The sequence below is a fragment of the Amphiura filiformis genome, chromosome 2 (assembly GCF_039555335.1).
Source record: "Amphiura filiformis chromosome 2, Afil_fr2py, whole genome shotgun sequence".
In the NCBI taxonomy this organism is placed as follows: Eukaryota; Metazoa; Echinodermata; class Ophiuroidea; order Amphilepidida; family Amphiuridae; genus Amphiura; species Amphiura filiformis.
The window spans coordinates 29,756,976-29,775,202 of record NC_092629.1 but is presented as its reverse complement, the minus strand read 5'-3'; the positions used below and the strand labels follow the sequence as shown (position 1 = coordinate 29,775,202).

The 18,227-nt window shown below is 34.8% G+C and overlaps 1 protein-coding gene across 1 annotated transcript in view; it reads left to right on the top strand.

Moving 5' to 3' along the window:
• The first annotated feature begins 1,274 nt into the window (after nucleotides 1-1,274).
• The window catches only part of LOC140146067 (neuronal acetylcholine receptor subunit alpha-10-like), a 245,440-nt gene continuing 228,487 nt past the window's right edge, over nucleotides 1,275-18,227 (top strand). Inside the window, exon 1 of the mRNA XM_072167812.1 lies at nucleotides 1,275-1,687. Within this exon, the coding sequence (XP_072023913.1) occupies nucleotides 1,615-1,687 (73 nt within the window). The 5' untranslated portion in view covers nucleotides 1,275-1,614. The remainder of the gene's footprint in view (nucleotides 1,688-18,227) is intronic.

The following is an 18,227-nucleotide window of genomic DNA, read 5'->3' as shown; positions in this document are numbered from 1 at the left end:
TTTTTAAAGGACGTCTCCGGCAATCACAACATTATGCCTTATATGTACGAAAAATAATTATCAAGCGTAAATCACGTGGTTTATTTAAAACAAACATAGTGAACATAAAAACCTTCGTCTCTCAACACGCGATATTCAAAATCCCCGGGTGCCGAAATTGTCGAATGCAATGACGTCACAGTAATACAATGAAGGCTGACGACAATTGACCACAAATAACCATTACGTCATTGCACTTAGACAATTTCGGCGCGGGAATTTTGAATATCACGTGTTGAGAGCCGACTGTTTTTATTCGGTTTTATGCTCAATATGAGTTTGTTTTAAATAAAATCATGTGATGCATGCTTGATAATTATTTTTCTAATTAATAAGGCATAATGTTATGATTGCCGGAGACTTCCTTTAAAGGTTTTAGCTTTAATTGACGGGACACGTGTTATTGAAAATATTTCACGGCACGTACACGTGCTATGTGTTATTAGCAATAACGATAGTTTTGGATTGGATACATTGACTTAATACTTCATACATATTAACCATTATGTTTCATACAATTATGGCTTTGAACAGGCGCATTGGAAGGATTGAAAACCCGTTAAAAACAGGGATGCAACAAATGTAAAACATGACCGCGAAGTGGCCATCCCGTCTCTTTTGGTAACACATGGGTGTGGTGTCAAATGTTTTAAATTAAAGGCCAATTGAAGCCAATGTAGCTGTAGCTGCTTTATTTACTGAAAAAAGGCTGGTCCTTTGTTTTAACATTCATGGGTTCATGTATACTTGGTAATATAGAATACCCCTTGTGCTATCAGTGTACTGTAAACTCAGAACCCATAGGCTGCTCTATTTGATGAGAAACAGCTTGCTTAGTATTTTTACATTTGGGGCCCATATGAGTCTTGGGGCCCTTGTAGTTTTTGAGCTAGTCTTGTCACTATAAAGCGTCAGAAGGAGTAGAAGGAGAAGATTAAGAATAAGGAGAATATTAACACGCATAAGCAGAATATCTATACCCTGATACGCAGGCATATATTATAAGGATAACGATTAACCCTGTATGCAATGCATGTGGATATAATACAACGCATTAACGCAAAATACAGCTGCATTATACATACGTTAAGCACAGATTGTAGAACGAAAGTTACCTGCTATACTTACATCACGACAATCTAGCATTTTCAATCAATAGCGCCCCCTATATACCTGATCGATCGCATAATATGATTGTTCGTCAGGTGGTAGTTGCTCGGTACAGTGAGAATATAGGAACTAATGCGTGTAACGCGGGTACTGAACTCCAATGCTACTACCACTTCCACTGAATATGAATTGGTGCTTGTGTGTTAGAGTCATGGCAATAACAGCTTAGGATGTCTTATCAAAGTTCTGCTACTTTGGTGTCAATTGAATAAGGATAACACCATCTTTTTGTGATAAATGCATCGCCCATCCAGTTGCATACTATCTACAATGGTTAACGATACTTGAGATCCCGATTTTTTTGTGGAACATAGTGACGTCATTTTTGAAGAGACCGCTAAGGATATTACGGAAAAGAACTTGGGTGTTTGATAAAACAGAAGTGTCTTCTCCTTGTGGAATTGTATGAAAGGATTTAAATGCAATAAGATGGAGTTACTTTATGGGATTTTCATTCTTGCGGGATTTGTATTACGGGGTAAGTACGTGATTTATAACCTGTATGTTTTCATTATCTGTAGGTGAATGTTAAATTTCATTTTTTATGTCACAATCTTGTAAAATTTTCGCTACCGCTGTGGTAGTCTGGGCCTCGTTAGCTGACGACTTGCCCACTCGGAGAAAGGAATTGAAGGTGCAATTATATATAAAGAAAACGTGTCAACATAAACATAGTCGGGAGGTAGAAAGAAGTAGGAGAGGAAACAAAGAAAAAGGAGAAAACATAATTTAAATTTTATAAGGTAACAGCAGAAAAATGTTATAGCAACAATATGGAAAGGAGATTATTACTAATATCAGAATACAAAACTAATTAAACAACCGTTAGAAGAATTGAATGCGAACAGAAATATCTAGGGGCGAGAGAAGGAGAGTAAGGTGTATAAGCTTTTGTTCGAGATATTTAGCGATGGGATATTTAGGAATTGAGGAATATAGTTAATGGAGAGCATTGAGGAAAAATAGAAAGAAAACTAGAATAAAACAAAATTAATTTGAAGGAAATTCGAAAGGGAAGGAAGAAAACGAGCAACTAAAAATGAGACCAGGAAATCATTCTTGAAAACAAACAAAACAACAAAAAAGACCACCTACCGGGCTTTACCAGGTAATGAGCGAATTCGTTTAACCTTCGCAACCCAGGATCATTAAGGTAGATTGGTGCTATGGTACCTGTTAAGATGTTTCAGCAGTAGCTTCAAAAGACGCAGCTGTAATGCGAAATACAGCAGCAAAAGCAAACACAGAAAACAACAACAGGAAGAGGCGTAGGAAGAAGAAGAGACAGATAAACATTGGGATAAAAGGAATTAATAATAAGAGCAACATAAGTGTTGGAATGAATGTTCATTCGGCTTGTGATAAACAATTTCTGAAAAGTTTAAACTGACTTTTAGCACAACTAATTCAACTAACTTTGTATTATCGATGTCTGACAGACATTTTCATCAGAAGAAGTAGCCAATGATCAACAAAGGGCAAGTCCAATACGACATGTCTTCTGCTGATGAAGATGTGTGTCACACATTGAAATTTGAATTTGATATGCTAATAGTCAGTTTAATATTTTGGAAATATATGTGTTTAATGTTGATTTTTAAAAGATATTTTGTTATGTACCGGTATCGATTAAAAACGATGCTCATGGCGCATACAGCAATGAAAATTAAACAAATTGTTTAAACTGAAATGCGTAAAATGGATCATAATCAACTTCGTCCACGAGTTGCCATTTTACAAAACTGCCATCTTGATTGAAATGCGCTTAGAGTAATTTTGATGTTTTTAATAATTAATACAACTTTGTAAAATTTTTATGAAAGCAAATGAACAGTGTTAATTTGAATGTCATCATAAACATTGATTTGAACGCGAACATCCATTGCCAATAATCTATTTAAAGTACATCTTGAGATTAAGTTAATTAGAGATTGGCTGATCATGTACTACAAAGTATATATGGTTGCTCTAATATCGTGCGACACTGTCGCTAAACAGAATTAAATCAATCATGAACACTAAGTCATACACACTCTGAAGTGTAAGATATCAATTTCGAGACAAACTTGACTTTGACTCATATTGCCTCAATCTTTATATCTCAACGACACAAGGAGTTAATTTCACCATTTTCAGCAATTATTTTCACAGACGATACAATTTAAGAATGCTACTTTTTTATCGTTTGCTATTACTAAACCTGTCAAAACAAGTGTACATTATTGCAACACCCTGTATATTATACATGTAGCTTAAAGGTGTATTTTTTGATCCTAGCATCCTCTTTTTATGACATTTTCAGTATATGTTTACGAAAAAAGCCGATTTCCACAATTTCGCGATTTTGCGTTTGCGAGCATGATTATGTGTATTGCACTGCTCCACATGATTATGTCCATAGTCCATTGTGTTTTAATTTCGTTCTTGTTAACCATAACGTTTTTGTATATAGATAAACATAATGAGCCAGAAGTTTCCAGTGGTATAAAAGTCTCAATTATTTTTTTAAAAGTGTAGGGACGAGGTTGTGGATCACGAAATGCCCCTTTAATGACATTTTGCTATTGAATATGGACATTAGTCTTGCCAACTAGCCCTGCAACAAATGGGTACAAAATCAGTTAAGGTGTACTTCTACTTTTTTTTATTTTTTATATCTTTAAAAGGGTATTTCGTGATCAACAGCATCCTCCCCCCCCCACTTTTCTAAAACAAAGTTGAGATGTTCATACCACTGGAGACCTCTGACTATAATGTTTAGGTACAAAAAATTTCATGCAGATTAACTCGTTTAGCAAAAATATCGTGAAAATTGAATTACGTTCTGGTACACCAGAATGAAATTACACCGCATTGTCTATGGAGCAGTGTAACACACATAATCATGCATAACTCGCAAACGCAAACTGAAATTTTGGAATGAGCTTTGTTCGTGGATATCTACTGAAAAATGTCATAACAAGAGAATGCTAGGATCACGAAATACTCCTTGATAAATTTGTGACTATTTGTAGCATTTTTCTCAAAAACAATAACACATTGGTAACAAAAGTTATGTATATTAAAGGGGCAAGGAATCCAGTTACTATACTGGAACTTCAGTGACTCAAGACAAGTGGTACGTTATTTATGATAAGAAAAGAGACAGAATGTACCTCATTTCTTACCTAAACTGCTCAAATAAAGAAAGTCCGCAGTCATGTAACTCGTCCTACTTCAAAACCTGATCTTGTTATGGCAATTTGATTGATACGGTCGTGTGCAGGATCTTGTTAGCTCTAATTTGATACCAAATTTACTACCAAACACTTAACAGTAACAAGGATTGATACCAGTTTATGGCATTTGGTGCATTTTCAAAAGTTGCAAATCAAAACGATACACGCGGTCGAAATTGCTTAGCGTGGCAATGTGGTCAAGCTTGTTTGCCCACGATGAACCCATGTCGACCATCCGAAGTGCGCGCTTTATTCAATTGTTAATTTAAAACGCATGGATTGTTACAGTGCTTTACTGATGAATACTAGGGCACGAAGTGATCGATATGACCTAGCGGTTGTTTCGGGCTATGTCAATGGTCGTACTCTGCCATTCACCTACAGATCCGCGTGCTCCGTTTTTAATTTGCAACTTTTGAAAATGCACCAAATTTCATATACAGGTATCAATCTCTGTGAATTTAGAGTTTTGGGTAGCAAATTTGGTATCAAATTGGAGCTAACAAGATTCTGCACACGACTTTATCAATCAAATTGTCACAACAAGAGCAGGTTTTGATGTAGAATGGGTTACATGACTGCGGACTTTCTTTATTTGAGCAGTTTATATAATGAGCCACTTGTTTTGAATCACTAAAATGTCAGTGAAGTAATTGGATTCCTTGCCACTATAATATTCATAACTTTTGTTACCAGTGTGTAGTTATTTTTTGAGAAAAATGCAAAACTAGTTACAACATTTATCAGGGGGTGCCGGTGTAGTATCACCTTAAGTACATTATAATTATGATAAGTATCGTTGCGCATGCGCTGGTGGCTTCACGCCTCATGTAGACAGTAAAAGCGGGTATGTTACAATTTTTTGTTGTAGTCCATTGAAAACAATTTATATCGCTTTTTCTGTTATATTTACAGTTAGGACGCGGGACTACCAATTCTTTAGAAATACATAGTCGCGCTAAAAGTCGATCGATACATGTTAAAATCAGCACAATTCAGAGATACACCTTTTTGCTATGAAATTTATTTTCTCGGTCAAATATAAAGCAATATTTTTTTTTCTTCAGTAATGTCAGTTAAAGACATAGTGCTTGGGTATACATTTTTTTTAAAATCCTGGTGTTAAAATTCAAGCATCATATTTTGTCTTTTAGTGTGATATTTTTGATTTTTATAGGCCTTTAGTTCGCCCGTGAGCTTTTTACGGAATTCATTTTTAGCGTCTCAAACTAATATAGTTTGCTAAAGAAAGATATTTCCCACCTCTGTAAAGCACATCGTGTGGGTCTATATATTATAGTTTTGTCAGAATTTCCGTTTTTATTTTACCCTTTTTCCCTTCATGCTCCGAAAATGTCAAACTTAGTACTTTATCTCGAGAACAACCAGCAGAAATAATCGATATTTCAATTGTTGTCAACCAGGTCCCTTTTCCATTGAAAACCAGGATTGCCTGACCAGCGATTTGGTAGCCCAAATCCCCAATTCTGGTAAATGAGGTGAATTTTGGAAATTTGTTCCCGTGATAGCCTGCAATTTCAATTTGTAGGGGCTATGGATTCCATGATTATGAAAACCATTTTGTCTGTTTGTTTGTTTGTTTATTTACCTAGGATGAGGTCCTTGGGAAAATCCACTGTCCAAACCTAGAAAAATTCGCGTGTTATTAGAGGGGATTTTAATTTTCTGTCCCTCTTATCTCCAGGTGAATTTTGAATGACCCCCCCCATCGCGGGTTGGCATTTTCATTACACCCTTCAGACTTTGCGTTCGGGTTTGTGTAGGCCTATTTGTCATAATTTAGCGCTATAGGACCTACTTTCTAAATGTAGGCTATAGCTATAGCCGTGCTATATAAATATTATAAGGTACCGGTATGTAATATTATGTAGGCCTATGGGGGTGGGGTGGGTACTCAACACATTTTAACCATGACTTACAATGCAAGGCTCATTGTTGCCATAAATGATTTTTCCTTTAGGTCATTATAATAGGTTGTTATAAACTTACAGGTTTAACCTTGTATTGTTTTGGCTGCTTCATTATGACTTTCGGTGGGTTTAAGCAATTTCAAACAAACACAAACAAAAGGCACTATACCCAGTCACCTTCATGACAATTGAAACACAAGGTAATTTCTTTGCTATATTGAAGTTCTGGCAACACTGTATCCAGGCCGGGCACCCAGAGATATCGATCCACAATGCTAGTATTAGCCTAAGATTTCACGCATAGATTTGAAAATTTCTTAGCTAGTAGTCAAAAATTATGGAATCAAAACGGAAATTCTGACAAAACTATGATATATAGCTCACGGTGATGTGCGTTAGAAAGTTGGGAAAAATCCTTCTTTAGCGAACTATATTACTTTGAAAAGCTAAAAGATTGATCCAAAAAAAGGCTCGCGGGCAGAGTTGAAGCCTATCAAAATCGAAAATCTTACACTAAATGACTGAATTTCACGACTAAGTTTAACACTAAGATTTGAAAAAAAATACAGTATCAAGCATTACAGTTTTTCCTGACATTTACTGAAAAATGAAAATTATTGCTTTTCATTTGGCCGAGAAAAAATTTTTACACTGAAAAGGTGTAACTCAAAATTTTGTTCATTTGAATACCAAATTTGATCGTTTGTATTGCCTTATTAAATGACTGAGTGAGCCTTGCAGAACAATAACAATCGGTAGTCCCGCGTCCTAACTGTTTACAGAACATTTACATATGAACAGTTACATTATTTTCTTCAATATTTGATTATTTTTTTAGCAAAGCTAAATAAGATAACTTGTTCATTTATTGATCATCAGCTTATGCATGTCGTAAAATATTGATTAGTAATTGGCTCGTGGTACTTAAGCGCGCTTCAGACTCCGTATTGTACGTACAATATTGTATGTACAATACTTTTCGTGACGTCAAAAAGTATTACACGTGCAATAAATAGTATGTACCGGGAAAATATATATTTTGCTACAATCATTGGTTGCTTAATTGATACAGAGTTGCCAAATTTCTAAGAGTGGTAAATTTAGTGAGTGTTCGTGCACGGAATGATGAACATCTTTTTATGTCTTCTTGTATTCAACTGTACTTAATATTAAAAGGCCTATTAATACTAATAATAATAATAATAATATTTTTTATTTTTTTATTTATTTATTTTTTTATTTATTTATTTATTTATTTATTTATTTATTTATTTATTTATTTATTTATTTATTTATTTATTTATTTATTTATTGGTTGATTGATTGGTTGATTGATTGATTGATTACTGATTGATTAATTGATTTAGCGATTCATTTATACCGACATTTAGTCATATATTGATTTAGTCAGTTTCTTAAGTATTATTTGTAGGCCTATGTATTTATTCTGGTTTTGATTTGATTGATACCGATATTTTTATTGTTTTTAAAAGTTTTGGCATATAACATTATACATTATAACACGTTGTGTTATGAATTTGCAACAACTTTTTACATGTTGATATCGTTGAGGCATGTTATGATGGTGTATGTTATAGACCTACTTATGATAATCCCAATACATCCATAAACGTGAAACGAGATTACTTGAAATATATATTTCAGAGTTGAAGGAGTTTCAATTATACGAACATATATCTGAAATATGTCTCTCTGATTGGTTGATTGTCAAGAGGTTTACGGCATCCTCAAAGCCTCATGCTGTAATTCTCTAATCGATATCTATTATAGGACCGATCTTTTGAAATCCATACAACCGTGTCAAATGAAATAGTCTCGGATCATAGCATGGAGGTATATAAATAAATGGAGAATGATCGCCAGAATTCTAATCTCTTAAGTGGAGATTATCCTATTACCTCTATTCAATGAGTCACCAAACTTGAATGACTAGCCACTTCAGCCAAGCTATTGATCTCCACGATGGTTATGAGACTCTACCATGGTTCATTGATCGTCACTCCCAAAATTTCATCATAGGAATTGACCCTACATTGACCCGTACCGGAAGGCTTGTAAAAGAGACTGTATAATGACGTCAGCTAGTCAATTAGCTGTTCAAAGTCGCCAGTTTTGATATCTTATAGTTTCAATGTATGATTGTGCGAAAACCCGATGAAATTTGGATGTTCTGTTCTCAAGTTATGAAACTGTTTTCAACACTAGTTGTGCCGTAACTTGACAAATATACTTAGTTTTCATGTTCTTATATTAAGCTTTTAAGGGGGTCTGAGGGAGTTCAAATATAGTGCAAATGAAAGCAAAACGTTTTTACCTTCCGATTGTGAAAAAATTATGTTGGGCCAATTTGGGCCAATTGAGTTAAGAGTGAGTAAAATTTACCGGAAGTACTTCGGAATTCAGCTAAAATCTTTTCATCATCATTAAACTTCTCATTTTATAATAAATAATTATCAGTATTTAGGCCTAAATGATTATTAATATTATTAGGGGCCATCATTTTCTTTGGAGGGGGGTTCCAAATAGGCCTTACCGGGGGGGGGGGTCATAACTTTTTGGAAAGAAAAATAGGGGGTCATAGCCTAATTAAATTTTTCAAGAATCATGACCAAAATGTAGGGGGTCACAATATGACCACAGATATAGGCCTACAGATAGGGTGTTTATTTTATTCAAAAAGACTGATTTCAATGCAATTTTTTGGCGAAAATGACATTTTGATATCAAATTTTCTGAAACATGAGCACTTTCCAATAAACATTATAAGTAACTGCATTTAGCACCCCATTGAAATAAATGACCAGTGAAACAGACTTAACAATGTAATCAGCTTAGCATAATCAATATCCCCTGAAATTGCCTATTCAACAATAATTGGTCATAACCAACGTAGTACAAAAGATGCTTGGCTAGATCATTCTCCATTTATTTATATACCTCCATGATCATAGTTTGTGGACCGATACAACGTTGATACGTCATATTTCGGAATTGTATTAAAAATAGGCACAAATCACATTGAACAGGTTGAATGGTGGCAAAAGTAGATAAAATAACTATGGGTCGAATTTACATTAATCAGTGTCCTGGGCCAGGATAACATTTAGGACTCCTTCGCATTCTAAAACAATACTTTGAACCGGAACTTTGAACACCAAAATGTCCTTGCTTTCATTTTCTCATTTAATTTGTTTTAATTGTAATTGATTTCTTTATCCACTGGCTCTGTGGTAAATCCGGTATTGCCAAATATTTATCGCCCATTACCCGTGTTAATCTATTTATTTATTAAAATGCACCATCTATTAAATTCCTGTAATACAACATAGGCCTAGTGTATTTGATAACAAATTTGTTTTTATTTTTGATTGGAATTTGGGTATTTCATATTATATAAAATATGTTTGGGCATGGCGGAATTAGTATATGATTAAAAATAGACATACTCTTAGGCCCCCTTTTTTAATGTTTGTACATTATTAATATTAATATTTATGTACAAAATGCAAACGAATGTATATATATTTTATTGTTTTGTAAACATTAAATTTGATGTTTACTCATAATTATGTCTGGAAAGTCAGGGAAAAACTAAGGAGTATCGGTATTTAGTTTCCTGGGAAAGTGGATCAGATGAGCAGTGATTAAAAACATTCACCCTAAATCTTTATTTGATTTTTATTTTTTTATGAATTTATTAGGCCTACTGGTAAAGTGCAGAAAAAACCTCCAAACGCAATGTAGGATTTTTCATCAGCAGCAGTAGAAATTTATCTTGCATAGATTTTCTGGTGTCCTCGCTTGGATTTAGCAAACAATGAACCGTCAGGGTTATAGCGCGTTATTTAATCTGATTCAACTAGTCGTGGCACGTATATTTATTGCACGTGCAATAATTTTTGACGTCACGAAAAGTATTGTACATACAATATTGTACGTACAATATGGAGTCTGAAGCTAGCCTTACGGGAGATTTTTGTAGCACAAAATACTCTCTATGATAGAAATATGCCATAAACATCAATAGTAATTCAAACCAGTTTAACTTTAATTAAACTTGGTATGAAATTTCTTCAAAGTCGTACAAAATTGTATTACTTTTGTTGATTTATATTTCATTTGAATTTGATGCACATTATCGGTGTCTCACATAAATATGAGACCCCTGATTGTAAGCAGTCACATTAAACATTGAGTCAGAAATATTAAAAGTTGGGTGGCATACGTGTTGAAAATATGATCTTCTGCTTTGATCTTCTGCTTAGTTTATGAGGTAAATGTTCGCCTTCGCGAAATATGATGGTGGGCTTACGACCAAAAAAAGACAGATCCGGAGGAAAAATCTAACCGTTTTTTAAAATCTATGTAGAACATTTTATAAAAGAAGATTTTAGATTCTTACATTTTTTAATCATTAATCATTTACTAGAAATAATAGTCTCGTCAATTAACCCTGAAACTAATACCCCTGTCAGACTTTTTTGCCGCTTGCCGTTGCGACAAGCGGTATGACGTATCAACCAATGGGAAGCTTTGATTACCTCCGTTTTCTGCAGTGCGCGTGCGTCACGCCGCTCAGCGAAAAGCGGCATGACAGTATGAAACCATCATTAGTCATCATTTGTCTTTTTCTTATTTCTTTAAGTACTAAAGTACATTATAATTATGATAAGTATCGATACGCACGTGCTGGTGGCTACACGCCTCATGTACACAGTAGAAGCTGTTATGCAAGCAATATTATTTTAGTCATCCATCTGCTTTTTCTGTTATATGAACATCCATTACATCGTTTTATTTACATTATTTTCTTCAATATTTGAATATTTTCGTGAAAGCTAAATAGATCATATTTTCATTTATATATCATTAGCCTCATGTCTATCGTAATCTATTGATTATTAATTAGCTCGTGGTACCAACGCGAGATCTTTTTCAGCACAAAGTACTCTCTATGTAATGGTAGTAATATACCAAACACATTAGTATTACGTCGTAATATTCAAACCATTTTTAATTTAACTGAACTTGGTATGAATTTTTTTTCAGTTGTAAGTTTTTTGTTGATAATTTTTTTTAAATTTGATGCACATTGTAGAGGTTCCCGTTTATTTCATCCTTGATACTTTTGTCTCACATAAATATATTGCCTCGTAATTAAACATCGATTCAGAAATATTGACGGTTTTATGGCACTTTGAGCGATTAAATGCATCGGTGAAGAAAGACCCGTGGTTATTAAAATCATGCAAAAAGCCACGATAATTCCCAAATTACTTCTGAAGGCGGCAATTTTTCACAGGTAAGATGTGCAGACGAAGCACGTAATGCTCTGCGTGCGAACCGTAGGCTCAACATAAAAAGTCTTTGAGATATTTTCTCAAAATATTTAGACCAATCTCAAGAATCACTGAGAATCACCAAATACTAGGCTTGTTTGTACTAATTTTAATGCATGTTTCATGCTGATCCCAAAAATTGTAATGAAAATTTACAATAATTATGAAATTAAAAATATTGAAACTTGTCGTCTGCAGGGGAGAGGGTTAAGAAATTAACAGAGCATAGGGATGCGCACGAGTGGATAACGTATCATTCTCCTTTAAGTGGTAGAGTAAGACATCTTTTTAATTTCTAATGTTTAGTCTTTTAAGAGCAAATCTTTATTGCGACCCAACTACATGATGATGTATTCAATATATTAAAAAGCATGCCACATAAAATAAAATGTATAGCATGGCAAATTATAACATTACAAGGGAAAACGATTGAGTCAACCATAATTATTATCCTACGTAAAGGTGATCTATCTGCAAATAAACGGTCCACAACTTATAAGTTTCCCCATAAATACTTTTTAAAATAATCGAAAAAAAATTGACGAAATGCACACTTGTAAAAAGGTATTGGTATCCTTATTTGTTTTACACATATGGACCAAATTATAGCGTCACATGTCATTACCTTCAATTAAATGGTTCATGTAAAAAGGAGACCGTTTTAAACAGTATTAAAAGTTGCATCTGAGTCTATAAGAGTCAGCTCTCAAACAATACAGTATTTCAGGTCTGTTCATGTGTTTGTTAAGGGCTGGGGTATGAACGTTTGGACAGTATTTATTTTGGGACATTAGAGCACATCAGACATATCGAATTGCATTCTGAATACGAAGAATGTCATTCTGATATCAAATAATTTTGGTTTTTGAAATTCGCAATTTAATACACATTTTATGGCAAATCATTAAAATTGATATTTTTGATATTTAACAGTACTCGAAGTAAACTTTATAAATCTGATGATTTATACTTAACGTGTATGTAGGTGGGATGAAATGCCGACGATCAATTGAAAATTTTGACCTTTCGTATTGAAGATATGGATTTTTTCCCAAAACACCAAAAAAATTAGGTCTTTTGGGAAAAAATCTATATCTTCAATATGAAAGGTCAACATTTTCAATTGACCGTCGGCTTTTCCTCCCTGCTACATACACTTTAAGAATATGTCATTAGATTTATATAATTTACTTCGAGGGCTGTTATATATCAAAAATTTGAAAAAATATCAAATTTTTATAATTTGTCATAAAATTTGTATTATATTGTGATTTTCAAAAATGAAAATTATTTGATATCAGAAAGACATGCTTCGTATTCAGAATGCAATTCGATAGGTCTGAGGTGCTCTCATGTCCCACAAAAAATACTGTCGAAACGAATAAACGCTCATTTTAGATCCCTTAAAGAAAGCCCGACAGCTTTGAACTTTTAAATCGGCCTCATTTCTTGCAAAATTAACTGTTGTGACTGAACGCAATGATATGTGACGCTATAAATTGGTCAACATGTGTAAAACAAATAGGGTTTTACATACATTTCTGCATTTTTACATTTCGTAAAATATTTTTCGGCTTATTTTAAAAAGTATTAGGGGGAACTTATAAGTTGTGGACCCTATATATCACAAAACATATACTGCAAATAGAGGTAGTCATTGTGACGTCAACGCCGCCATCTTGTGGGTACGAAGTGCCTTGTTGCTAAGATCACCGTGTTGACGCTTGACTGAAGAGGTGCGTCACGCGCTGCGACTTCCGCGTAATCGGGGGCGTAATGTCTAAGGTATGACATGCAGAACGGCAGTACCCACAAGATGGCGGATCCCGAGGAAAAGGCTGACAGCTTCCACTGAATTGGAAGACAGGTGTTTAGATGTAGTCTGCTATAAAAATAAAATGTTAATGAAGTATATACAATGGGATATTCCAGTTGAAATCCATACATCCGCTGTGAAATACATGACCTTAATCTCGCACACAAGGCGTGTAGATTGTAAATGGAATCACCCATTCAGGTAACCCGATCTGAAGTTGGGCTATTCCAATTGAAATCCATACGCCCCCTGTAAAAAATAATCTCACACAAGGCGTGTAGATTGTAAATGGAATCACCCATTCAGGTAACCTCATTTGAAGTTCACGCTGGCTAATATAGGCACGATGACCATATTGGGCTGCTCCATTTAAAATCTATACACCCCGAGATTCTCGCCAAACGACATAACCTTAATCCAATTTCCAGGTAATACATTTTCAAATTGGATTACCTGAATGGGTGACTCCATTATGATATCTACACCCCTTGTGTAGAAGATTGACATCTTCCACAGGGGTGTATGGATTTCAAATGGATTAGTGTATTCCTCTGAATTGATCAAGCAACAGTTGTATAGGCTTTTATATCACTGAAAACATATTTTACAATTTCAAAATTACATCTCATAACGTACAACTGTATAGCTTGAATGCATAGAAACACACACATGTCTGGCTAATCACAATGCACTGAACACTAAGCCTTTTGATATGTCATATCCATGTAACATTTGGATACAACCAATTCATCACGTTTATCACGTGTTCACAGAAAGAAACCCGCAATTAAAATCGTTTTATTGTCAAACAGAGACAGGAATAAAACACTTTTATTTGATGCAACCACGCAGGCCACATATAAAAGTACAGGATATATCAAAATAAAGTATACAATTTGAAAAATGCCACTAGATTTAAAAGTATTTGGTCAAAATGCTGTAGTTGACACCTGAATCAACATCTTGTCCTCCCAAAACTGTAAAATCACTGGCGTGTCACCATTAATAATAAATCTGTGGCTATTTGTGCGAGCCGAGTAAAAATCCATTTGTGCAAAATCAATTAAAATCACAGCAACATGAAAATCACACGTTTACACACTTACTTTACAGTCTTAGTCTTTCACAAGACATGACAGATATCAGCTCTCCTCAACATGGCACTCACACTACTTCTTATGTGAGATGTAATGCCTGGGGATGTCAGCTTGTGCAATTATGTGTCTCTTGAGTTCATCAAGGTCTGCAGGAGGACTTGTGAAAACCTTTGATTACAGATAGCCCCCACAAGAAGAAATCCAGAGATGTAAGATCAGGAGATCTTATGGGCCATTCCACTTAGTGCTTCAAAGCAATCACACAATGGCCAAACAATAATGTAATGCGTTTTGTCAATTACTGTAAAGAAAGTAGTGAAACTGTGGTTTTATGTCATTTTAAATGACTTCGCTCAACTGCATTTTTACACGGCTCACAAAAATAGCCATTGAGTAATAACAATGGTCACACGCCAATGATGTTACCGTTGTGGGACGAACAATGTTGATTCAGCTATCAACTAAATTACTTTGCCTGAATACCTCATATTTTTTAATCTAGTTGCATTTTTCAAACTGAATACTTTATTTTGATACACCCTTTATAGTTGATAAGGTTTCCTTTATCTAACATTGGACATTGCGAGGCTTGCTTTGTATGAGGCATATTGTGTTGCTAATGCTCAGTGTGCTAGCAGTATAGGCGTCAACACATACGATGTCCAAATTTTGAGATATTGTCTTAAAATATCAAGAGCTATCTTAAATACACTGAACCAATACTAGGTTTGTTTGTACTTATTTTATTGTTCTTTTCATGCTAGTTCCAAATATGGTCAAAAACATGTACAATTCGGAAATATTTGAAATTTTAAGGAATATCTAAAACTTGTCGTCTGTAGCCTTGTTTCATCATTTCCGTAGATTTTAACTCTCATCTTATTGAGGGGGTAACATTTCCCTCTTTTGCGATACAACACGTGAATAAGTCACCAAATGATTTTGTACAAATATTGGGACAATCCTGATTTTAGCGCGAAAAAAATGAAACTACCATCCTACCCAGGGGTATAACACCCTACCCAGGGGTAGGGCGGGATAAGCAAATGTCGAGGGTGAGGGCTGATGGAGTTTATGACATTTATGTTTAGACGTTTATCCCATTTAATTTAAAACAATCGTATATTCAGAACAGCGAACAATATGCATACTTTAGCTTAAACTAAAATTAAACTGCTAGAAATAAAAACAAATGGAACCGCTGTAATCACATATGCAACACGGATAGCAACTACAGTATGACTATTATAATGTATATTATCTCAGTACAAATGTTAATTTCGTATGCTAAACGAGTAGGTTGCCCGTTACAGAAGAACAGGAATGTCAAATTGGATAATTTATTATCCTGTATTTGTTTCTTTGTCGCTGTTGCTTCAAGCAAAAAAATGATACACCAACGCATGGTATAACTGATGCCCTTGGGACTATTGGGTTATTCCATAGGGTGTATGGATTTCAACTGGAATTACTCATTTGCACTTGTGATACAATATGTAAATATCAAAATGAGTTTCCTTTCATAATGCATCAATGTGAGTTCACAAGTTTTATTATTTGATTAACCATGATACACAGGCTCGAAAACTAGAAATTACTGAACGGTCTTTCTATCAAGAAAATTCTTGATAATGGCTATTTGTAGCTTAAAGCCATACATTTGCTGGGGAGAACGCCAGCAATGACCACAAGTTTGCTTATGGAGATTGGACAAACCTTAAATAACCTAACCTTAGCATATGCTTAGTAGTTTTCGTACCATGCAAGTGAGGCAAGTCGCAGGTGCAGACATTGAAAAAGATCCCCAAAAAGATCAAGGTTGCTAGTCATTAAGTGTGTACCAAAACGGCAATAAATGCAACCGTGTTAACAACTGAACTGAACTGTTAGTGACTTAAAATGAAATATTTGTTAATCAAAACGTGACTACACATAAAACCAGAGCGTTCTTTTGATCAACATGCTGATATTGCAGACCAGCACATTCAATAGGAGTTTGACAGCGGCATGACACGCCGGTATAATGTAATTGAAATCCTCCTTTGTTGCGGACTCTGTTTCAAGTTCGTGGTTTTCCATCAAAAATAGAAATCAAAGAGATTAATTATTGTCTTATACTCTCGGCTTATACTTCAGCCATTTTAATTTCAAAACATATCTCAATTTTAAAGATTTTAAACATTTAAAAATTCCTGTAGCAGAGCAAAAACTCGTTTAAATGTATCTTTAAATTGCATCTCCATGACTCGTCACGCTCTTCACTTGAAACTATTCCGAAGCTGTTGTGATGTCTATTAATCCTTTTTTTCAAGGTTTCTCTACTCGTCCATCCAAAACAGTATACACATAAACATCGTTAACATCGACCCATTTAAACAAGTATATACCGGCAAAAATGTGCGATACTTAGATAAAGTAGAACTCCATTCTGTTCATGACTTTAAGAGTATAAAACCACACGACAGGCATCGATCGGGAAAACATTATTGAAAACCACTTTGACCTAGCGTGCATTTCCTTGCTAATTCAATTTTACATTTAGTCACGTCATGCGCTTAACAAGGTATAGTGAAATTCGCTTAGAATACCCAATGTGCCAGAATGGGTTTGCTTCACGAGGCATGCTTTTATCTGCATTAAATAATACCAAGATACACATTGGTGGCAAAATGGATTGAAAAGAAAAACAATACATTGAATTTATGTGCCCTTTTAAAGCTAGTGTACTGCGAGTAACCCGGTAAAACATCAAATCAGCATTACGGGGAGTATACAATCCGCAAAGCCATTTAGGGATCAGCCTTAATGCTAGGAAAACAGGTTGTAGTTGGTGGGCTGGAAGGGTATAAAAGAGATCGGGTAAACATTTAAAGCTCTCTTACATGGTGCATAACAAAGAATCACTTTGATATTATCTCTAGGGAGTTAGTCTAGTGACATCATTAGCTAACGAAAGGCATTTTAGGTTGCAACCAGATGATGTATATACCCTTTCCCACAATGCATCGTGATTGTTTAATAAAGAGAGAAGGCAAGCCAAAGTTACAGTGAATACAAATCTACATGCATGGTATACAATTCAACGATGATCGTGGTTCTACCTTCAAATATTAACATTGAAGCCTTAAACATGTTAAAGAGCCATATTTATTGATGCAGGTCTAACTGACCAAAGAATTATTAATAGATAAACAGTTTGGATTAGTTTATATCTATAAAAACAAATGGCTCCATCAGATACACTATTGATATGTAAACAAGGCATTCTCGAGAAAGAGAACCAACACGGTGCTTTCCTTTCATTCAGAATTTAGCATTCTAATTGTCATTCAATACGAAAGATTTGACCCCAACTATTTGTCCATGCCAGATTTGATAGCGGTCTTTTTGGGCCTTTGGAACAAACTTTATTGCCTTTTCTATGTATGTAAACGTGTCACTTCGATGGGATAATCGTGAAGGAAAACGGGTCTTCTCCACGAAACTTGCAAGTGTTCCTCTTTCAACTCAGAAGCTACATCGACGCGTATCAGTACCAAAAGAGTTCCTCTTGCCGTCCAAATTAGGACCCGTCAATTCAAATGTTCTTCGCCTGT